Source organism: Notolepis coatsorum (assembly GCF_963971535.1).
Source record: "Notolepis coatsorum genome assembly, chromosome: 3".
Taxonomy (NCBI): Eukaryota; Metazoa; Chordata; class Actinopteri; order Aulopiformes; family Paralepididae; genus Notolepis; species Notolepis coatsorum.
In genome coordinates this window covers 33,488,905-33,513,671 of record NC_140167.1, presented here as the reverse complement: position 1 = coordinate 33,513,671, position 24,767 = coordinate 33,488,905, and the positions used below count along the sequence as shown (strand labels likewise).

The 24,767-nt window shown below is 47.1% G+C and overlaps 1 protein-coding gene across 1 annotated transcript in view; it reads left to right on the top strand.

Moving 5' to 3' along the window:
- LOC311225608 (formin-like) overlaps positions 1 to 24,767 on the top strand; it is an 86,611-nt gene that overhangs the window by 15,700 nt on the left and 46,144 nt on the right. The window contains 10 exon segments of the mRNA XM_084310989.1: positions 1,902 to 2,590; positions 5,460 to 5,601; positions 12,436 to 12,523; positions 15,917 to 15,978; positions 16,243 to 16,331; positions 19,147 to 19,276; positions 19,435 to 19,581; positions 19,886 to 19,945; positions 20,041 to 20,053; positions 20,056 to 20,160. Of these exon segments, the coding sequence (XP_084167115.1) occupies positions 1,902 to 2,590; positions 5,460 to 5,601; positions 12,436 to 12,523; positions 15,917 to 15,978; positions 16,243 to 16,331; positions 19,147 to 19,276; positions 19,435 to 19,581; positions 19,886 to 19,945; positions 20,041 to 20,053; positions 20,056 to 20,160 (1,525 nt within the window).

Here is a 24,767-nt window from a genome sequence, read left to right as displayed (position 1 = left end):
AGGATCTATTATTTCAAAGGAGACTCGGCCATTACAGGTACAGTTGTTACCTTCAGTAAGGTCTCATTAGCTCAGCTGTGTTTTTTTTTTTTTTTTTTTTTTTTTTTCACTTTTTTGTTTATTATACTTTTTTGAGGACATAGACATTATAAGTATATGTCTGTATATATACATTGTTGTATTGTCATTGTCCACATAGAACAGATAACAACATTAAACAGAAGAAAATAAAATAAAAAACAAGAAAAAATAAAACGGAGTTCAAAAGTAAATAATAATACAAACAAACACTGACTTGGTCGCTCGACAGTCGTCTCAAACGTATATACATAGTATATCAAATATATAGCACATGTTTAGGTACCCAAATATGCTTCTCCAATGTATATCCGGTATATCACATAACTCACGTTGAATTAACGTTCACACAGATGAATACCAACAAGCAGCATACAAATTGTTATTCTGGAATAGTATGGAACTGTACATCATCCACAAGTACAAGGAATGAACCCCACGTTTTCTTGAACATAGATGAAGAACCTCTCAGAGTGCATCTTATCTTTTCAAGTTTGATAAAGTATAGTATGTCTCTAATCCAGTGAAGGTGAGTGGGGGGAGCAGCGGACTTCCATTTAAACAGAATCAGCCGCCTGGCCAGTAGAGTGGTAAATGCCACAATGTGTGCTTTGTGCTTTGAAAGTGATAACATAGGTGGGGAGTATCCAAAAAGCGCTGTCAATACATTTGGTTCAAGATTTGTCTCAATACTTCCCGAGATGGTTTCAAAAATATTTGTCCAATACCTGTGCAAGGAGGGGCATGTCCAAAACATGTGAGTATATGTGGCTGGGGCCGAATGACATCTATCACATATAGGATCGATATCTTCATACATTTTGGCTAATCTGACTTTCGTCAGGTGTACTCGATGAACAATTTTGCATTGTATCAGCCCGTGTCTTGCACAAATAGAAGAAGAATGAACAAGACGTAGAATGTCAACCCAAATGTCATCCGAGATCTCAGCTGTGTTTTATGCAAAGCTAGAATACGTGGCTGTGACGTTCAGACATCCATATGTTCCAACCCCTGTCGGCTACAACTAGTAGAATGTGTGAATAATACCATTGCCTGATAAACACATATCTCTGATCAATCTCTGATCGAAGTCTCCTTTGTGTCTTTCCGACCATGAATGCTGCAGCTGTCTTGTGCCTTGTTCAACAGAGGCCTTCGCTGCCACGGTGGACTAATTTTAAAGCCGCATTTTCTCACAGGTCTCAGTGGGGTAGTTAGTCAAATGGGTTTATTGTTGTCTCTCTCTCTCTCTCTCTCTCTCTCTGATTGTGGGTCCAAGCCACAACCGTGTCAGACACACAGAACATATTGTTAGCTTGTATTGGGTAATAATTGCTTTGAATAATAATAATAAATTATAAAAAATGCTTGTTGGAATGTAATTCTTCAGAGAAACGGTTAAGTCTGCTTGATCAGACGGTGGTGACGGTCGTGTCTGTCTTTTCCGTTGTCTGCTTAAAGCCTGTTATTTCTTTATGACCCTTGAAATAAGGGGCTGATATTGACACTGAGAAATGTGTAGTTAAACCATGAGAAGGGATGGGAACGTGCCTAAGTCACTTTCTAAACTGGCCGCAAGCTAACCAGGAACATATGTTTTCTTAGACGCATTGCAGAACAATTTCCTTTCCCTCTCGAGACTCAAATCTATACTTGGAATTGTTGTTATTGAATTGTTTTTCATTGTTTGTTCATTAGGTAAACATTGTGCTCATTAGGTTTTTGATCATGCCGTCAGTTATGTTGCGGTTTGAGATAATTGGATGGAAACAAATCCTTTTTGCCTCTTGACATTCTGTTTTGGCTCTTCCTTCTCCCAGGCGGATTTTGAGCTTGAGGTCTTCCAGTTGCGTGGAGAGCATGCTGTCTCTCTTTCACGCCTGGAGGCTGTCGTCACCAAGATGCACAGAGACCAGGTGTACGGCGCAGGTCATGAGCGCGGCGAGCTCCGAGACGTCTGTGTGTCTACCGAAGACGACATGCTGCTCAAGGCCTTTCGCAACGTCTGTGTCCAGACGGACAGGGAGACGTTCCTCAAAAGCCCAGAGGGCGAGGGCGGCCGGCCCGCCCAGTGTTCCGGCCAGAACATGCCAAAGAAACTCGACCTCGACTCTATCGAAGTGAACTTAGGAGGCAAATCTTCAGGAGCTCCTGGACCTCCACCTCCTCCTCCCCCTCCTCCTCCCCCTCCACCTCCCCCTCCCTTCCCAGGCCACTCTGGTCCACCCCCACCTCCCCCATTGCCAGGCATGGGAGCACCACCCCCTCCTCCTCCTCCCCCTGGATGTGGCCCGCCACCTCCGCCGCCCCCGCCCCCACCTCCTGGCTTACCAGGAGCCGGTCCACCACCTCCACCGCCACCTCCCGGATCCGGTCCCCCGCCTCCACCACCCATGGGGGGGTTCGGGTTTATCCAGCGGGTAGAGAAGGCCCCGCGGAAGCCTGCCGTGGAGCCAGCCTGTCCCATGAAGCCCCTGTACTGGAGCAGGATCCAGATCCAAGACAATAAGTATGTCCCGGCGCTGAAAAGCCCACTCACCTTTTCACCATTACCAGAGAATATCATCATCACCAGCTGCTCCATGTGTGTGTTCCACATTATATGTACAGACATCGAGCATCAGAGCTCCCCCTCGCTACAGTGCTTACCTCCCTGTCTTGAGGGGGGCCCTATTGAGATGCAATGTAATGAAGTGGATTACCCAGCCCATTTGCAGTGGCTGTGGTTGATGTCTCTGGATGCCAGGCTCCCAGCTTTATGGCCTTGTATTTCCATGGCTGGATTAGTGGGGGAACTTAACTTGCGGTTCACACTCTCTTTGGTCCCGCTGACTGACTGACTGACTGACTGACTGACTGACTGACTGACTGACTAGGCCACAACAGTTTCATGTCAGCTATATATTTTACAGTAGATGGGCAAGTTAAGCGGCATTAAATGGGTCAGACATTTAACTCTAGCTGGATCAACTGTACAATCTGTGTTAATGGCGTGACGTTCTGAGTTATGGGGGGAAACGTTGTAAGATCCTTGAAATCCTGCCAGGTGTGTAAACCAGAGGTGAAAGGCACAAAGTGCAGTTGGCAGCATGCAAGACAGACCCTCTGGGGAAGCCGCTTTCTCTTTTAGGGACTCAAACTCAATTAAAGGAATGATCTGGTCAATTAGAAAGTCGTCTTCCGTGGAAAGCTTAGTATGTGGGGTTTGTACAGTATATAATTTACTTTTCCAACATGGCTTCCTCCACAGTTTACTAGAGGCAGAGGCGGTTTCACAGTGTTATTTGCTTTAGTCCCTCTACACAGTGTGCATCGAAAAGGGAAGATTCCGTAACTGTATTATGTCTTCTCTCTTCGACTCAAAGCCTCTTGGCTGCGCCAGATGAATACTTTCACCGCTGCTTTTGGAAAAGCCTACGGCAAATAGAAACTAAATCGGTCTCACTTGACCCTAATTGAGTCACTGGCAGTGCTGTTGATTGCACTGGTATTTCAGCCACGATGGGCCTGCCAATCTCTGTATTGTTTTCAGCTCTTCTCTAGAACAGTACAAGGGCCCTTCCCAGGGGGAGATTGAGCTGCCAGACGGCTGACCTCACGGTTGGACATTCAGTAGGAGAGAGACTCGCGCCTTCGCAGACATAATAACAAAGACACAGAGCTACAGCGAGGAAGCAGAGGTGTGAAAAGGATACAAAGATGGGAACGTGTAGAAAGAAAGGACCCGACTTGGTAACCTGTGATATATAGTGCATTATAGGCCTGTCCCTGACTAAGGATTTGTATAGTCGACTTTGATTGGCCAAAATTTGCAGATAGACGACTGGTAGTCGACTATCCCCCGAATGCAAATATTATATTTTTTTATCATTCCATTTGGGCTGGGGGGGTGCTTAATGTCTGAAGGAGTCTACTGAAGGCTTCTTGTCCTCTGCGAAAGTATGCAATTTGTCCACTGATGGATACATCTTGATTTTGTCTAGTCGTGTGTTCATTAGACAGGTGAAATCCTCTTTCAGTGCCTCTGTGCCCATTTTTCTTAGGCAGTTAGCCTCGCTGGTATGCGCGCCATTAGCATTAGCCACGCTTCTAGACCTCTTTGCTTTTGGAAAGAATTATCCAAAGAAAATATATATATATATTTAATAATTTTTTTTGCATTCGACTAAGAGGTTGGCAGTCGACTACGGTTCCTTTGGATCGATTAGTCGACTATTCAACTAGTCGAGGTCAGCCCTAGTGCATTATCATTTAGTTGAGAATAAGCTCAATCAATTTATAAGCCGTTCATCTAATGATTATGGATGGGGGTGAAGTGGCTTTCATTAAGAGGGAAGATCGGTAGATGACTGATGGCAGTTAATTAATGAACGAACATCAGAGTCTTTATGAGCTGCTGCCACTGGCAGCTTTTCTGTCGAAACGATGATGATTAAAAAAAAAAAGCAAATGGAGCTATGCTGTCATGATGCGCAAACACAGGGAGATGGTGATGCATTCCTGCACAATCCAGACTACAGGCATACTGTATGCCCTGAAGAAGGCCGATAGAGAGGCCGAAACATGTTGGTGTTTTTTTAATGGTTCTAATATGAACTAAGCTATTTATTAAAGCCTTTTTTATATACAAGAAGAGTGCCTGGAACTTCCTTATTTTTATTCAACTGCCTTCCCTCATCCAAGAGCACCTTCAAAAAAAACGCTGGATTCACACCACAAAGACGCTGCAGCCCTCCTTCTTGTTCAAAATAGATACAGAAATATTGTGTTATATATGTTGGTCATATAACAATATTTAGCTCCAAGCTGCCACGTTATCTTGTACCAGCGTATGAGTTGTATAAGTGAAGAGAGGAGTGGAAAGTATAGCAGAGCTGAACTCTGCTTGCCTCTTGACTCTCTAGACACATCCTCCTCCTGCTTCTGTTTGCTCTCTCCATGTTACTCGGCAACTGTAGAGAGGAGCACAACAATACTTCCCACGTTGTTATTAATTTGTTGGAAGCGCTCCTTTGGTCATAAGCTCAGGCGCCACTGGAACAGTCCTCTTTGTCTCCGTCATAAATGTTGCTCATTTAAAAAAAGAAAAAGGGCAAAATTCCAGTCTGGAAGTTCTTGTCATACAAATAAAACAGAAAATAAAAAATGGACGCTCGACAGACTGAATAGAAATGGTCAAATAAACGGCTAAGTTAACTGCTCATCTCTGGAAGAGTACAATTTCCACACACAACTATACTTCGGCTGTTCCCACTTATCCGAAGAAGTGAACTCTGTAACCCACTCACTCGTCATTTGCCACAACGCCAGCGATAATGTTTGGTTTTAGGTTGAATATCTCTCCCATACTAAAAGTAAGATCCTCTGTCTGTTTCCAGCAACAACACACTGTGGGGCTCTCTGGAGGAGCCAGACATAGTCAACACCCAGGAGTTTGAAGATCTGTTCTCCAAGGCCACGCTGCAGCCAAAGAAGAGAGCCCTGTCCGACAGCTACGAGAAGAAGGCCAAAACCAAGAAGGTAGATTCAGGACCTTCCTCTCTCTCTCTCCATTCTTGTCATGTTGCATGTTTCCTAAGGAGGTAGATTCAGGACCTTCCTCTCTCTCCTCTGTTCTCATGTTGCATGTTTCCCAAGAAGGTATATTCAGGACCTTCCTCTCCCACCTCTCTTCTCATGTTGCATTCTTGGCTCCCACTTTCTTTTCCCTTGTTGAATGCAAGGTTTAAAAGAGACCAGATTGGTCTTTGGAAAGAGATGAAGGCTTCCTGCAGGAGTCCGTGCAGTTTAAATCTGTGAGCAGTAACCGTGATGACAATGCAGATGGCTCCTCACAGGGTTATCTTCTGGGCCTCTCCAATATTGCAATCACCTGACGGCATTAATGAACACATGTTTACCTGTAGCTCCAGTGTTTCTCACGCATACAGTAGATTTATTTGTGGTGGCCCTCCACAATATCAGATAGACCCACCACAAATGGATTCACCAAAACGGACACAGTAGCATGTTAACTGTGCTTCTTGTGGGGATAATATATTATCCAAAGCACGTTACAACTTATGCCTCACATTCACCCATTCACTCACACATTCACTCATCGGGAGCAGTTGGTGGTCAAGTGTCTGGGGGACACTTCGAGACGCTGCCGGGAGGAGCCCGAACCAAACTCGGTCACTCTACCGCCTGAGCCACTGTCACCCCGTGTAAAGTCTTTTCCACTGCTGACTAAGTGTATCAACGCACCCCGCCAGCCACCACCACAAATGATACAAGAACCTAACGCACCCCGCCAGCCACCACCACAAATGATACAAGAACCTAACGCACCCCGCCAGCCACCACCACAAATGATACATGAACCTAACGCACCCCGCCAGCCACCACTACAAATGATACAAGAACCTAACACACCCCGCCAGCCACCACCACAAATGATACAAGAACCTAACGCACCCCGCCAGCCACCACTACAAATGATACAAGAACCTAACGCACCCCGCCAGCCACCACCACAAATGATACAAGAACCTAACGCACCCCACCAGCCACCACTACAAATGATACAAGAACCTAACGCACCCCGCCAGCCACCACCACAAATGATACAAGAACCTAACGCACCCCGCCAGCCACCACTACAAATGATACAAGAACCTAACTCACCCCGCCAGCCACCACCACAAATGATACAAGAACCTAACGCACCCCGCCAGCCACCACCACAAATGATACAAGAACCTAACGCACCCCGCCAGCCACCACCACAAATGATACAAGAACCTAACGCACCCCGCCAGCCACCACCACAAATGATACAAGAACCTAACGCACCCCGCCAGCCACCACCACAAATGATACAAGAACCTAACGCACCCCGCCAGCCACCACCACAAATGATACAAGAACCTAACGCACCCCGCCATGCAGCCACCACCACAAATGATACAAGAACCTAACGCACCCCGCCATGCAGCCACCACCACAAATGATACAAGAACCTAACGCACCCCGCCATGCAGCCACCACCACAAATGATACAAGAACCTAACGCACCCCGCCAGCCACCACCACAAATGATACAAGAACCTAACGCACCCCGCCAGCCACCACCACAAATGATACAAGAACCTAACGCACCCCGCCAGCCACCACCACAAATGATACAAGAACCTAATGCACATAAGCTATTTAAACAAATGTGCTACAAATGGCATACTATGTTGTTCCTATTGTATTTGTTTTGCATAGAATCTGCCATTAATGCCTGCCTAGACCAGGCTTGCATGTTGACGTCAGGCCCAGTGTTGCAACTCTGCACTTCTGCTGCAGCCAGAGCTGTGTCAGCATTCTGCCCCACGGTCCTGAGTGTGGCGTCCAAGCAGTTAAAAAATCGGCCACTGGCCCAGACTGTCCCCTCTAAATCCATACACGTTCCCGATTCTGATCAATCTGAGTGGGCTCCAGCCCACTCCAGAGGGGGGGTGTGTGTGTGTGTGTGTGTGTGTGTGTGTTCTCTTCTCTTCTCTTCTCTTCTCTTCTCTCCATCCCTGGAACTCTCCATCCAGTCTGGTCAGTTTGAAGTGGCAATCGGTCCCACCATTTGATCCAACTCTGAGGGCCACAGCCAGACACCAGCACTGCCAACTGTCTGGCTCCCTGGGCCTTACGTCAGCCACTTGGAAGTTTGACTCCTCTAACGGGAACACTATTGGAAACAAATTCATATCGCTCAGAAGACCTCTACAGCAGAGTTATCATTTTTAAAAAGGCATTTCTGCTAGGGAGAGAAGGAGAGATGATGCGTCTTTGATACATTCTGGGGCCGCCCTCTCTTGGCGAAATAGTCGGTTTGGTCTTTAGTCGACCAAGACTTGAAGTCGATTGTCGTTCGTGGGTTTTATTTCCCGTGCTAAGTAAGTTATTTCCAGAAAAATTATGAGCACATCTTTGGAAAACAGTTTTCCAGATTTGTTGATTTAAATGAGCTAACCAATTAGTCAACAAAGTCCCATGACTATTAGTCGACTGGGAATCTCTTTATCCGAGGAGGACGACGCTACAGAGTTCATGAGCCGGCGTTGAACCTGTGACGCCATTAGCACATGGTATTTGACTTAAACCGCTGAGCAACGGGATGACCCAAACCACAAAGACTTTTTCAATTTATTTCTCTTGTTTCTTTTTTTACTTTTGAGAAGCTTTCGTACGTTCTTACAGCGGAGATATCGGTGGGGGGGTGGGGCTGAAAGTCCATGTTTAGATATTTGTCATCGGTATTGTGATTACAGTGGAGCCGCGTGCATTACGACGGTCTGTGCTTTCGGGGGCCAGTCCAGGTCCAACTACCAGAGACTTGGCCGCCCCCCGCTCTGGCCCTGCCAGGTCCCGACGCATCTGAAAGGTCTGCTAAACAAAAGTCACTTGTTTACATCTTCATCTTTTATCAAGTCTTTTTTGTCAAGTTTAAACTCCCTGAGATAAAGAGAAATCATCTTGACTTGTCTGTTCATGATGCCGCCATCCCAGAAGTTGACCCTGCTGTGTGGGCGAGGGAGGAGGGGGAGGAGGAGGAGGAGAATAAGAGCAGCTTAAAATATGTAAATAACGTGCTAATTGTCTACAGGAAAAAGGTACATAGTGTTATTAATTATGTTATAGCCATGAGTAATATATTGATGTATTTACAGAAAACGTTTGAGCCCCCCTGCTGGGGAATGAACCCGGGGTACTCTCATGGGAGGTATACGTGCCTTTACCTCAACTACTACTGACTACTGACACACACTTTGTCAATAGCCTCGCCCAAACCTTAACCGTCAAACCATAACCTTAACCCTAACTTTATATCTTAACCATAACCATTAATAAATGTTAAAACGGACCATCATCATAGTATAAGACGTACATTACCTTTTTTCCTGTGGTCGATTAGTAGGCCTACTTTATTTACGTTTTCTGATGAGACAGTGTTGGAGAGAGGTGGGGGATGGGGAGGAGGAGATGAAAAAGAAGATGTTGGTTGAGGAGAAAGGAGTGAGATGGAGGGATGGATGGATGGGTGGATGTGAATGCAAGAGGATAATGCAAATAGTCTGGACCTGCAGTCTCTTCTCTCCTCCAATCAGCTGTCTTTCCTTACTCTGCAATATCTGAATAGCCAATGGTCTCTCTTCTCCCTCGGCCCCGCCGCCAATACCAGTCTCACACACACACGCACACAAACAGAGACTCAGGCAATCACTGCCTTTTATTTCTGTCAGTCTGGCTGCCTGCCCTGCACAGCTAGTGGATCTGTGTGAGTTTATTGTGTATTTGTACAACGGTATGTATATGTTTGAGGGTGTGTTCATGTGCATGTGAGTGTGTGTGTGTGTGTGTGTGTGTGTGCACACGATGACAACACACCCCCACCAGCCTGTGGTACTTGCTCAGAAAGCGTTGCCAGATCATGTTCACACCACCAGCCTGGGGCCGCAGCTCAATGACAGGAGATGAGTTGGAGGGAATGGAATGCGTGCGGACATTATGCATATGAGCCCCCCCCCCCCCCCCCCCCCCCCCCCCCCCACACACACACATTCCAACAGCTCTACACCCCCAAACATTTAGACCAAGGGGTGGTGGTGGGGGGGGGGGGGGGACTACATGAGTGTGTTAATCTATATCATATGTCCCGTACAGAAATCAAAGCCCTTGTTTACACTGGAGCCGCTTTCTCTCTCTACTGATTACCATATCAAAGCCCAGGAGATGACATGTAAGAGAAAGACTCTCTCTCCCTCTCTCTCCCTCTCCCTTGGCTCTCCCACCCGCCCGGACCAGAGCAGACCAGGGGTATAATTGCAGGCATGTGGCTTCACTCCGCTGGGTAGAAGAGGGGGTACCTGTAGGGGGCCTGCGGAGCGGAGAGGATGCGCGTGTCGGTGCATTCGGGGCGGGAGGATGAGGGGGGCCCGCAGAGGGGGGGAGGGAGGGAAGGAAGGAAGGAGAGATGGATAGGAGGAGAAGATGAGATGAGGAAATCAAGTGAGCTGTGTGGGGGATGTTAAGATCACTCATATACAGACACACACACACACACACACAGTGTTGCGTCTGGCATTGTAAACTCCAGTGTCACACTAAACGCTACACAGCGATTTCTTCCAGCCACATACACTGTAAATCAAGTCTGTATCAAGTTTATACACCACCGATTTCCTTTAAACAAACAATGGCGTTAACTGGTTTAGAATCATGGCCCTTTGGGAATGACTTACGAGAGATCACGGCTGGTTTATTTGGAATGTTGGCCCATGACGTGGCAGAGTGGGTGTTAAGATTAGCCATGCCAAGGCGACGTGCAGGGTAGAGTGTGTCGTAGGTAGTTATTGATGAGATCTTCTCGATCCATTTGTTATCGGAAGACATCTCCCTGTGTGAACTCAGAGACGGATAGTCAGACAGACGGTCACCAGCGGAGCAAGCTGGCTGCCTGGCCGTCGATGTGTAAACTATCTGCTCTGTTCGGAAACCTGCTGCTCCCAGCCCACATCTCTCCTGACACCAGCCACCTGCAACGCCTCAAACTGACTCTCTTCTCTTCTCCTTGCTCCGTCTCTCTTTTTCTGTTGTTCATCTGTGTCATTCGAGTCTCCTTCACGTCCTTTTCTCGCTCCGTCTCTCACTTTCTCCGTTTTTATCTGCACCATTTGAGTCTCCCTCGTGCCGTAACTCAAGTCACACCGTTCCTTTTTTAGCACAAGTAGTTAGCAATGCCTGGAACATGCTTGGCAGTTCCCCTGCCGCCCACAGGAGGGGGCTGTTATCTGGTTCGGCGTCTCTCTGCACGCCAGCCTCAGCATCAGCATCGCCCGGGCGAAGCATTCGGGCCTCGCCTCCCTCGTTGCGTGTCTGCAGCCAAGCATCCAGCATCAGTTGTCTTTTCTCATTAACTTAACTGTTCGGGCTAATTGGCGAGTTCTGGGGGCCGCAGCGAGCGCGAAGGGCTTCCCGGGACGCTTTTAGTGTGGCCCGTCCAAAGCGGTTAATTAGAGGTGTCGAGGAAAAGCCTGGTACCGTTGGCCGCCCTTTTTTCCCTCTCAAGTCCCCAGAGTGGGAGATCCCTCGGTGATCCGGGTAATGGAGCTCGAAGCAGCATGGCACCCACTAACGCCCTGTAACGCAATACCCACTTCTAAGGCTTCTGCACCCCAGTTCCCAGTGGACGGCCCCCGGTAGCCGGCCGCGCCGTAAGACCTAATGAAGAAGCCTGACACATTAAATTTTAGAACCCGAGCTTTACTTTGCCAAAACTCTCTCCGGCTTTATGGCTAATTCGGTCATAAGTAATTGTATCCATGTGTAGGCACAAATAAAAATCCTGTGAATTTATAGTTTGTTATAAAAAAAGGCCCCGCTTCTTTTCTCCTTGCTCTTCGAGACTGTCCTTTTATGGCGCCATTTTTGCCTTTGTACTTTCACTGCGGCTTGATATTTTTTGATTATATCACACACACGTGCTCCTTTGGGAAGTGGGAAGAGGAGGGGTGGCGGCGGGGTGACTTTTTCTTTCTGTGGGACTTTACACCCCCCCGACGGACGCAACTTGACGGAGTATGTCTCGGCTCTGTGTGTTTGTGTTTCCTGGGGCTTTGTGTGTCACGGCGAAGCGTTGCGACAGTGCGCGGCGATTAGTCTGGTGGCTCTGGTCATCGGGGGGGGGGGGGGTCGTCAATCCGGAGGGTTCGCAGAGCGGTTTAGGAGCACACTCTCAGTCTCTCGAGTGACAAGTGACTTTAAGAGAGATCGCTCTCCCTCTGGTCTCTCCCTCTGGTCTCTCCGGGAGGAAAGCAGCCGTTTAATTTTCAGCGTGTTCCACGTTGTGTTTGGTCACCGTGACATTCAAGTTGGAAAAGATGCCCGATCAGTTAACGTTCTATGACATCCTTGACATTATTTATATGGTCAGCTGCGAATAAAAAGGCTACGATAATAAACGGGTTGTTCATCTGCCTTTCACAGAACAGAAAATATATATATATATTTTCTTTATACGTTTTGGTATATTACCAGGTATTCTGCTCGTTGAAACCTTGGTGCTTTGAATAAATGTCACAGCAAGTAGACAGGAGTGTGAATAAAGGTTTTATTCCCAATCACCAGCACCTCATTGTTTCTTTAACATTTTTGATCATTCTGTACTAGTGGAAACAATATTCCTATAACAAATGCCAATTAGAAGATGAGTTTTACTTTTATTTAATTGACAGAAGGCGTGTAATTAAATTCCTATCGTTTTTTTTTATAGAAGGCTATAAAAAGATTCTTATTAAAATGATAACTCTTTTGACTTGTTTCTCTTTTGTTTAGATTATCAAGCTGTTGGATGGGAAGCGATCCCAAACGGTGGGCATTCTCATATCCAGCCTGCATTTGGAGATGAAAGACATCCAACAAGGTGAGCACTGAGGAGCGCTGGAGGACCCGTCTGGCAGTGTAGCATGTGATTTTAATCTTTCCTTTCTAGGAAGCGGCTCTTGTTTGGATTTAACCGTAATAAAATTAATTTACTATCCCATTAGACAAATAATTTCAGATGACTCCTGATGAAATACAGAATGAAGGTGTTATCTTTGGAGATTATTCATGGTTTAATTTGCGTTTGAAGTGGAAAGTTTTCCCAGTTTCACTGGTGGGAAAGGAAAACAGTTTGATTTGTCAAAATGTGATGCGAGGGCGGCTAAGCGCTGGAAATGAAAGCCTTGCAGCGTTTCTGTTACTCTGGACCGTATAATCCTTCCTGGGCCGGTCAGAGCCTCTGCAATCCCTCATCGAACGAGAGCGTTGGAGGAACTGCGTGGAGTAACAATGTGTATTCTTTGCGTGTTGCTGTGGGAAATGCAGACGTGTGTGTGTGTGTGTGTGTGTGTGTGTGTCGGCATGTGCCTCAGTGGCGTGTGTGTAAACACATCATGTGTGTGTTGGGATACAGCGTATGCAGACCAGTACTTATCCTGAGCCTGGGACTGTGGCGGCCACTGCGCCTGCCGCCTGCTAGTCTGAGCACGCGGCCAGCGGATCTGTTTATTGTAGCCAGTGACGGTTTCCACAAGCCCTAATGGGAGCGACACCCCACTAATGATCTGAGTGTGTATAAATCCACCTTCCACAGTTCGCAGACACGCTGCACCGGCACATAAAACTGCCCCCAAACACAAGCCAAAAGGCTCATAGAGGACCTTTTCGCTTTACATTTTTTTCTCTCACTTTTTCCCCTCCTCGTCCTCTGCGTCAGCGTGCGAGAGGTAGAAAAGGGGCCAATAAAAGGACCTGCTCTCGCCCAGTGTGAGTCTGCTTCCTAGCGCCTTAATGGGAGGTGGAGGTGAAACGGACAATTTGAATCCGACAATACAGGAGAGGGCCTTAATAAGCACTTCTAAGGGCCCTGGGACCCTGGCCCTCGCCTGCTTAAGGGCCCTGCTCCCCGGACCTCGCCTGCTTGCCTGCCCTTTGTTGGCAAATTAAAAGGACATGGGACATGTAATGTAATTAGAGCCACTAGGGAGGGAGGGAGTCGGGGGAGAGGAGGGAGGGGGTGGTGTGTGTGTAATGTGTGTGTGTGTGTGCGTGTGGGGGGGTTAAGGTTCTGGCTGCCCTACAGAAGGAGGGGGGGGGGGGTTGACTGAGGGCCTGAGTCTGCCTGGCTGACTGGGGGACCTCAAGGGCCACCATGGTTCAAGGGCGAGGGGAGGTTCTCCCGGCCCCCACACACCTCACTTCACCAGGCAAACATGCACACCCAAACACACACACACACACAACTACACACACCCCACACACACACCCAAGCCGATGAGTGAGAAGTAGAGGGAGAGGGTGTGAGGCGGTTGGCGGGCAGTCTTTGATCTGTCGGTGTGGAGAGATATCCGGCTCCCCACCTCGGATCAGAGCGCTACTTTGCACACCGGACCGGGCCCCCCTTTGGTGTTTTGATTGACGGCTGCATGGCTGAGGGACTGAATAATCCACTCTAATAAGACATAGGAAGTGGACCTCCAGCACTCGCTTGCTTGCTCTCTCCCCCCCCCCCCCCCCCTCTCTCTGATCCACACATCAGGACCACACCGCAGGCACTCGTTCTTGGCTCCCTCTTGTAACATGGAGTGTTGTCTTATTGAGGAGTCTACGTACATTTTATGGTGATCGAAGTGAGCACAATTGACTTGATCTCAAGCCCCACCCTCTTTTATTGATCTTCCAATCACAACTGTTGAACAAAAAGAGGATCAATAAAAAAAAAGGGCAGGGTCTAATCTGACACCACAAACGTCATTGAAATCTATAAACGTGATTTGATCTTCGTTGGTCATGCTCTTGTCAAAAGACATGATGCCTTTTCGGTGAGAGATTTAGAGAGGAGGAAAAAGGTTGTCTGCAGACCTCCTTTACTGACGGCAGTTAGGCCCCCCATCAGCTTATCTTGGACTGTAGCCCTGCAATTAGGCTCTCTCTCTCTCTCGCTCTCTCGCTCTCTCTCTCATATAAACCTGTGACATCTCTCTCAGACGCAGAACAGGGCTCACTTTCTCTTTTGTGAACTTTTTTAAAGATTTTTTTTTACATTGCACAGCTCACTCATTTTCTTTTAGTTCACTTAGGGTTAGATCTGCTACTGTACCTCTTTGTAAGTTGGAATGTGATCTGTGTGTATGAGTTAGGGTTAGATTTAGATCTGTGTGTATGAGTTAGGGTTAGATCTGTGTGTATGAGTTAGATTTAGATCTGTGTGTATGAGTTAGATTTAGATCTGTGTGTATGAGTTAGATTTAGATCTGTGTGTATGAGTTAGATTTAGATCTGTGTGTATGAGTTAGATTTAGATCTGTGTGTATGAGTTAGATTTAGATCTGTGTGTATGAGTTAGGGTTAGATCTGTGTGTATGAGTTAGATTTAGATCTGTGTGTATGAGTTAGATTTAGATCTGTGTGTATGAGTTAGGGTTAGATCTTCTACTGTGCGGTCTCTTTCTCTTTGAGTCTTGGATGTTGGAACGTCTCATGCCTTCCATCAGTCCTTCACATTTTCTCTCATATCGTCCCCCTCTTCCCCTCCATGACCTCACTCCCTCACTCACTCACTCACTCACTCACACACACACACACACACACACACACACACACACACACACACACACACACTGTATCTTCCTTTTCTTCCCCTTACTCTCTTCCTCACCCCCCAAAAGATCATTACTGGCTGTGGTGGTTCTAGCTGTGGGTCCAGGGGTTAAGCAGTTACAGGCTTTCTGCTGTGACCCGTGGCTGAGAGGCTTAGTCCCCCCAGCCTGCTCTCGCCCTATGGAGGAGGCCCCGCGTGGGCCCTGGGGGTCTGGAGACCTACACCCTCCCAGCCTGCCCTGGAAGCACCCCCCACCCCCATCCAAAAAAAATAACCTGACCACAATCCCAACTGACCACTACAAGCTAATATCCCCAGTTACTCACTCTGATAGCTGTGTAATTCAACGACATGGTAATCGAATGATGTATTACAGTTGCTATGCAGGTTCGGTGTAGTGTGGCAGACACACACACACACAGACACAGACACACACACACACACACACACACACACACACACACACACACACACACACACACACACACACACCATTAATGGATGCATTCGGGGATTTTACAAAATTATAACTATACGAGTTTAGTTCCCTGATAGAAAAAACATGTTTGTTCTTCAGGACCTGGCAGGAGTTAAAAGCCAAGCCTGCCTGGGCCAAGATCTCCTCTTGTTTATAAGAATGAATGCTTATAATAAACCTCTTTACTATTCCAGCTGTCCTGACTGTGGACAACTCGGTGGTGGACCTGGAGACCATTGAGGCTTTATATGAAAATGTAAGTATGTAGGAGTGGGTTGTAAAGTCATCGGATAGCTTGAGAGAAACTCGAGGAGCCAAATACTGTTTTATTTTTTAAATTGTCATTTTCTTTTTTCACCTGGGCTCCATAATATTTGACCGCCTACAGCTTATTCTCAAAGATGCCAGACAATGGAAAGTCCTAGTACAGTTGCACGTGTAAACCACTGTCCACCCAGCGTGCTTTGTGTATGTTAACTGTGGACCGTGGGTTTTGATTACTCATTTCATTTCATTTCAGAGGGCCACCAGTGACGAGATGGGGAGGATAAAGAAACATTATGAGACTTCCAAAGAGGACGAGGTCAAGCTGCTGGACAAACCTGAACAGTAAGTAACCACAGAGAACTCTCCAATCAATACTTTGATTTGGTTGACCCACACCCATGAGTGGGGAAAAACGGCGTACAAATCGGGCAGTACAGTATGCAGTCTTGAGTTCCTGGCTCCAAGGAGCACAGCTAATTGATTAACTAAAGCTAATTCATTGCTTGTGTGTCCCCCTTGTGACATCGCCAAGAGCAATCATTCTGAACGCCTTGTTTAGGCTTGTTACCTCAAACCCTGGCTAACCGGCACGAAGTAGCCACGTCACTTGGGTCTCCTAAATAACACCTCAGACTGTCAAATCCATACAGAGACCAGGCGAAACCTCATTTTCTATTACATTTTAAATGCATTGTAACACATTGTAATGTCCTTGAAAGTGAATCCATCATCATAGACATTTGGACAGATTTATCTTGATTTGGGTCTGGCTGGTAGCAACGTTTATCCCGCTCATAATGAAATTGCCACACAAAGATACGTCGGCACAGTCGAGTTAGCTCGGAGAGCAAGAGAAACACTTATATACAAAAACCCTGTACATCATCATTGTGCGATTTAATGTGTCTTTTCCAATTGTATTTTGGGGTCTACTCTACAATTTATGTCGAGTCATAACATTTTTGTGATCATATATTCCTCAATGGTGCCTTTGTCAAAATTATAATTTAGAGCCACATGTACAAGAGTTTGTTTTAGAATTCGGGAGTCCACAGAGGTCTGTATGAATAATTTATGTTGAGTAACTACAGACATCTGTTGTCAAATAAACTTTAATGTTGCCCTTGGTCACAGCTACCATTTGACAAGCGAGAACGAGGGGTACTTACTAGAGATATCTATATTTAACACAACCACTAAAAACATTAGTGACATTAGATTTGAATTGACCTCTGTAATAATTGACACTGATCAAACGCAAAAATCATTGCATCAGTCGGACTGCTGAACTAGGGTCAGTTTTACATCTTTATCGTTTCAGTGGTTCTAGACCAGCCATCCTACTTTGAGCTGTTGAATGTACACGAGTCAGTATTTGTACTTGGCATAGATGATGTGTTCAAAAACTGTGGTCTAGTTAGAATCCAGCTGAGATGATTTTCTATAACGGAACGGAACATAAAGCCGCTCAAGTATCAGTTTATTGTGTCTGACGAAAACAAAGCCTTTCTTGTTTGAGGTTCTCGTACCATCATCTCTCGACAGACTGATTGATTTAATTGCACTTAACAGCCAAACCATTATTATCTAAATACACAACATTTAGAGATGTCGTAGTATATTTACCTCCTCACAAAGTCAAATAAGCCGTGTTCCACTGTGTTTTTTTGGTGGTAAATATTTGTTCGTAGTCGGGTTTTGCTTCTTCCATTCTCTGCTCTCTCTTGTTTTGTTGGCTGAGGAATATTCTCAGACTTCCTTCCCTTCATCTATGGAAGAGGGAAACATACAGAAACATAGAAGGATTATCTTGATACGTTAGACTATGTATGAATGCCCATTTATCGTCGCTGTCTGATGAAAACCACTTATCTCCCAAGAGTTAACTTTTCAGGAATCCCGAAAAGCAGCCTAATTTTCTGATTGACAGCCATGCTATATTTACAGTCAATCATACATTTGGTTTTCAATGTGTTTTACTAGGGTCCTAGGGTCATGAAACTACGCTCACACGTTAAAGGAACACTCCAACATTTTGGGAAATTAGCTTATTTGCCATCTACCCTGGAGTTTACATTACATTACATGGAGTTAGACAAGAAGATGCATACCTTTTTCTTCTCTGTGCATGCAGTAGGAGTAAGAAGACGTTGGGAACTAGGCTAATGGAGGAACCTACTTCCAGTGACTGACGCTAAGCTAGGCTAACGGTGCGCGTCTTCCTACTCCTACTGCATGCACAGAGAAGAAAAACGTATGCATCTTAACACCAACATTTTGGGAACCCTGGAGTTAGACAAGAAGATGCATACCTTTTCTTCTCTGTGCATGCAGTAGGAGTAGGAAAACGTTTGGAACTAGGCTAATGGAGGAACCTACTTCCAGTGACTGACGCTAAGCTAGGCTAACGGTGCATGTCTTCCTACTCCTACTGCATGCACAGAGAAGAAAAAGGGTATGTATCTTTTTGTCTAACTCCAGGGTAGATGCCATAAGCTAATTTCCCAAAATGTGGAGTTTTCCTTTAAGAGAATCATGTATAAAATAAAAAAAAAAAATGTATTCATTCCCCAAACCGGAGATAAGTGGTTTTCATCCAACGGCGGCGATATGCTAGTGTGTGTGTGCATGCATGCGTGAATGCGTGTACAGCACAGTGGACGCAGGGTTCCCATGGTTCCCATCCTGTCGGGTTAAGCGCTGCGGCCCGGGTTAACGAGCCCCGGCGCGGCTTAGCCCGGCCTGCCGTTCTCCATGTTTGACCAGAGCTGTCAACTGCGGCTCCTCGAGTCATCCCTACTCTGTGTCAGCCTCCGTCACCGGGGGCCCTAATCGCACAGGATGTTACCCCTCCGCTGCCCTCCCGACACGGCCCTGTTTACACGAGTCGTCCCGCATCAGGCCCGAGCTACCTTTGATCAATCACCAGCGCGCCGATCCCCAACCCCCCCCCCCAAGACCTCTCCAGACCCAGCCGAGCAGCACGACTCATGACTATTGGCTGCCTGCTGACCTGTGAACACCAACACTGACTCAGCCTGCCAATGCACCCAAAATAGAACTTCCTGTCGGACATTTTGTTTAATCCTGTCATAACACATCACACCCCCTCGCTCCTCCTCAACCTCCTCCCTCTCCTCCTCCGCCTGCTTTCCAGGTTCCTTTACGAGCTCTCCCAGATTCCGGACTTCTCTGGCCGGTCCCACTGTATCATCTTCCAGGCGCTCTTCCTGGACAGCATCGTGTCCATCCGGCGCAAGGTGGAGATGGTCTCCAACGTCTCCAGAGTAAGACCCGCCGCCTTCATTACACTCTGCATTAAGAAAATAAGTATATCATCATACTATCTGTATCTAGAGCTTAACCTAATCCAGAGAGGGTGTGTGCGTGTGTGTGTGTATGTGTATTGTGTGTGTGTGTGTGTGTGTGTGTGTGTGTGTGTCAGGGGCTCCTGGAGTGCAGCAGTGTGAAGGAAGTGATGGGTCTGGTCCTGGCCTTTGGGAACTACATGAATGGAGGCAACAGGACCAGAGGCCAGGCTGATGGCTTTGGGCTGGAGATCCTCCCTAAGCTGAAGGACGTCAAGAGCAGGGTAACCCACAACGACACACCGCTCTCGGCATTCACCTGCACTGCTAACATTCAAACACAAGAATTAGAATGCTAATGAGTGAGAGTCTGGTGAGGAGCAGTGCACTCGTTACGTCTTTTTGTTTATTCGTGGTGTGAATGAATGTGTTGCATCACAAGCTTCCAGTGTCCAACTCTACTCATTCCGGCAGCACCTGTTACTAAGTTGATCAAATGTGGCGTGTTTCTGTTCTGAATGCTGAAGTGTATCATCAACATGTAGTATGATGTGTGTGTTTCTTCATCATTGATCACTTATCCCTCAGGACAATAGGATGAGCCTGGTGGACTACGTGGTGTCGTACTATCTACGAAATCTAGACGAGGTACGGTACAATCAAGTTGGCCATATTTAAACACTTTGACGTGTCGTGATGGAATGGATTCTGAGTCGTATGTGTTTTGGTTATTTTTTTCCTAGCATGGAGGGACGGAAGAAGTGTGTTCCCTCTGCCCGAGCCTCAGGACTTCTTCCTGGCCTCCCAGGTCAAGTTTGATGACCTCAACAAGGACATGAGGAAGCTGAAGAGAGACCTGACTGGTGAGACATGTCGCTTTGTCTCTTTTTATCTTATCACCATGACCACGAGTGTCGGCATCGAGTCATTTTCAAGTCAGTCAGGAACAGGAAGTGGGTTTTCTTCCTGGGGGGGGGGGGGGGGGGGGGGGGGGGGAGGAGGGAAAAACTGCTTTTGGCACGAGAATCATATTCAGCCTCTTGAGACATAACTGAGAATGAAAACTCTGTTCTCAACCATGACCTGCGGTTCTTTTTACATTTTGAGTGGATGGGATTGAAATTAATTGACGCTTAACCCTGGTCACCACACTTAATTCCAGCATGAAGGTTAAACTGTACAGTACACGGATGTCTTCTCCAAAAGGCATCTTTAGAACTTAAGGTCATCTTTGTTTCATTATAAACCCGGGGTGATTTATATACGCTGTCCTCTCTCACCAAAGCCGTTTGAATGCAAATGTGCTTTCAGTATTTCTTCCCTGCACTGTCCAGTGAGGTTTGTGGGTGTATTTCAGAGCCGGGGATGGCCTGGGGCAGCTTTTCCCAGTTTCCAGACGTGGTGTCATGCCTTAACGGCCGTGTCATCACGCACCCCTCAACCTCTTCCCCCGAAAGCACGGTCAGCTGAAGCAGCATCTTCATTCATAATCTGTCTCTGAGCACTTAAAGCAAACAGCAATTCCAAAGGGCAAATTCCAGCGTGTTGACGAAGCATCAAAATGGCGACCGGTGGGTAATGTAGACGGAGCTGTTTTTCAGTGTGTTCAGGCCGATGGTGTCAGGGGCTAAACTCTCACGGGCGCCGTCCGCCAACCCAGCCAGTCAATAACCCGGCCAGTCAGGCAGTCAGTCTTGGCCGAGGCCACGCGGGGGTTAAAGGCGATGCCCCCCAGCGCCCTCGGTGTCTGTCGTTATTTAAATCAACCAATAATACGGCATATGAAAGCAATTAGATATGCTCTGTGACTCTCCCCTCCCGTTTTTTCAGATCGCTGTTAAAGCCCTCTCCTCTCTGACCCGGGGGAGAAATACAAAGAGTCTACTAAAGCGGCCCAGACCCACCTCAAGCTGTCACTCATTTATTAGGAAAAATGGAAGACTTGAAGACAATAAATGCAACATAAGGGCCCTCGTATTTGATCTGCACCACAGCAAAGTCTGGCGCGGCGGTGCTCAGGGGTATTGGCAGTGCGGGGCGCGCGTTGGATGGCGGGTGTTTGGCGAGGCCCCACCTTATGACCATTTTCATCCTCCCCGCCAGCCGCCAGGAATAAATATTTATGCCTGGCTATTATAAACCAGCCTAAAGAAAAGCAACTGGTCTTAATTATATAGCTCACTAGCACAGATCACTTCCATCCACATCCAGAACGGTGTCTGCCGCTGAGCGGCTAGCGCCTAGTGCTTGCACATAGAATCGCACACCTCGGTGTCCGCGGCTTTGAGGTGAAGCGGGCTGGTGGTGAGGCTGTGTTGCACGTAGTGAGACGAGCTCCCTGCCGCGGGCCCTGTGCGGCGGTGGAGCCGGCGGTTCCACGCGATGTCATGGCCCCCAGCCACTGGTCAAGGGTCAGGAGACTCTGGTAGCACCCATGTCACACTTACATCTCTCCCTACTTAACCCCCTCCACGTAGCAGCCACTAGCAGTGTGTATGTGCTCATGCATGTGCGAGCACGGCGCACCACGTGTATTCACACGACTGTGTGTGTGTGTGTGTGTGTGCGCACGTGCGTGCTTGTGCGCAGTGTCTAGTCGGAGGCGATGCTCAGGAGCGGGTCAGACTCCTCGTCCGCCTGGCTGCCCTCTCCCTCGCTGGCTTGTGCAGAAACATGATCTCCTTTTGATGGGGCTTCCTGTTTGGGGAGAGGGTGATGACCTCTCTCTGTGCTCCTCTCAGGGGGAGAATGATGAGTGGGAGGCCAGAGGGATCTGAGCCTACTGTAGAACACAGAGATCAACTCCCCACTCCCATGGATAACTTGTAGTCTCACTTCTACCACAGTCAGTCTGCTTGTTGATATGTGGGTTTAGCAATGTGGTCAAGCTTGACTAATTGTCGATTTATTGTACTTCGATCTCGTCGATCCGATTCTGGGTTGGAATCTGGACCTAAAGGAACTTTAGGTCCAGATACTTTAAGAATGTTATTTAGAAAGAAACACAGCTAATTATGCTATTTTTTTTTAAGTTAGTGTCGATGACTTCCTTTCTCAAAAGTGGCGTTTGTGTGTTCCTTACGAAGCTGTCGTGCACTTGTAATGTCCTGGAAGCTCCCTCGGGGCTCCATGAAGCGGCACTACCAGGAGGCCCATTCCTGCCCCGCGAGGGCCAGGGACAGCACACGTAAAGATCCCTTTAAGTGCTGCGTAATTGGGCCGGACAGCGAGGCCGGGACGCTACTGAATGAAATAGTATCAAATAAAAAGGAACAGTCAGAGCTCATTTGCTGCTCAGGGGAGTTTAGTGTTTCACAGAAAGGCTGGCCCGGGTTAGGCATTCATCACCGTGGCAAATCAGACAGTGTCTTGATTTTAAATGGCCCTTAATGTCAGGTCCAGGCAGGGCCTTTAGCCTGAAGCCCGTTTTACGACGAAGGCTCCGCTCGGAATTCCATGTGTGGAGTCGGCTTGCAGGGGTACCGCCGGCGCTCCTCCACACCTACAGACCCAAAATCCTGCTCTGGAATGTCGGGATGTGTCATAAACGGGTTGGACAATTATGTTCTGTGTGTTTTATGAAAGATGGGGAGAACGAGTGACTAAAATTTGGATCTCGTCCGTGGTGGTCTCATCCGTTTTGGACGACTCAAAACATACAGTAGTCTTCTTTTTGCTCGAAGCTGAACTTTGCCATTCTCATGTCGAGTCAGTAGAAAATAAATCCACAATATAACCCAACAGTATCAACCCACTCCCCACGTTTTCTATAATTCCATGCTCCCAGCCCACAACATTCTTAGATCATGCCACACCGGAGACATAATAACGCTGCCCTTTCATTTCCCCTACCCTGAACAAGGGTTAAAGCTCCCATCTCCTCCAACCATAAGTCCTGGCTGAAGTTTCTGCCTGTCAGCATTGTGTTCTGCCGCACCATGTAGGAGGTGGGTGAGTGTTTGATGGGCCGGGACTGATACAGAGTGATTTATGGGCAGTGGAGAGGGGAGAAAGGCTCGTACCTTTTCCTATACCGAGACGGCCTTCTGGCTGGCCTCCACGACGTCAGCCTGGAGAGGGAGAAGAGCCGGGGGCCTGACGGTCTACTGTGGTTGTATATAATTGGGGATTAGCAAGAGAATTCCACTGATGGAAATGATCCACCTCCCTGGTATAAATAACAGTGATATGCCAGGGCAGGACTATAGCAGAGGTTAAAAAGCTACGAAGACTGTGAAAGGTTTTCCACAACACTCTGGTATGGTAGATGTTACAGCAAGGCCAGTGGTGGACATGCAGCGGGCCAAGGCTAACTACATGTTTATGCAAGAACGAATGAGCCATCGGTTTATTTGATACTATTGTCCAGCTGAATATTCATCTCTTGTACATACGCAACATTGAATGAGTTATCGGTTTATTTGATAGTCGTCCAGCCGACTATTCATCTCTTGTCAGCAATGATATATGTTAAAAGAATCACAGAAACTTTTGGAGATGATGGACATGAGTAATGGATATAGCCTTGGCTAGTGCTATTGGACACCGTAGAGGAAATCATACTCCGGTGTGCTATGGGTCATCTCTCTCTCACACTCTCTCTCTGTCTCCCTGTGTCTCCGTCTCTGTGTCTCCATATCTCTCTCTCTCTCTCTCAAGTTTCAAGTTTCTTTAATAGTTGTCATACAGAAGTACAGAATACTTTTATACAAAATGCTTCTTACTGTTACGCTCCAGAGACTGTGCAAGACAAGATAAGTATGAAATAAAATAACATAGTATAGCATGTAAATTAGAAGTAAAAAAAATGAGGTCACAGTGTTCAGTATAGACATATGTACAATGTTCGATGCAGAATAGACGTAACTGAGTTACCATATAATATACAATATACTATGCAGTGTACTAATATACAATACTATATAGTGCAAGGCAGAAATGGGATGAGGTGCAATTTAGGTACAATTTACAGTAGGTGTACGAGTTGTAGTGCAAATCCTTTATCAATAAATATAAAGTGTTTGTGTGATCTAAAGTGTGGGGAGTGGGTGCTGCAGTGTGTTGTTTGTTTAAGTGAGTGTGTGCGTGTGGGTGTGTGTGCTGTGTGCATTTGATGGTTGTTGCATAGTGTTTATTGTTCGTTTAGCAGCCTGATGGCCTGGGGATAGAAGCTTCTTCTGAGTCTTTCTGTGCTCGCCTTAAGACTCCGGTATCGCTTGCCTGACCGCAGCAGTTCAAAGAGGCAGTTGTTCGGGTGGCTGGAGTCCTTGATGATTCTCTTAGCCTTCCCCCTGCACCGCTTGTTGTAAATGTTCTGGAGGGTGGGAAGCCCCCCTCCAATTGTGCGTTCGGCTGAACGTGTCACTCTTTGTAGTCTGCTACGGTCTTGTGCAGTGCTATTCCCAAACCAGGAGGTGATGTTGCCAGTCAGGATGCTCTCTATTGTACATGAGTAGAAGTTCCTAAGGAT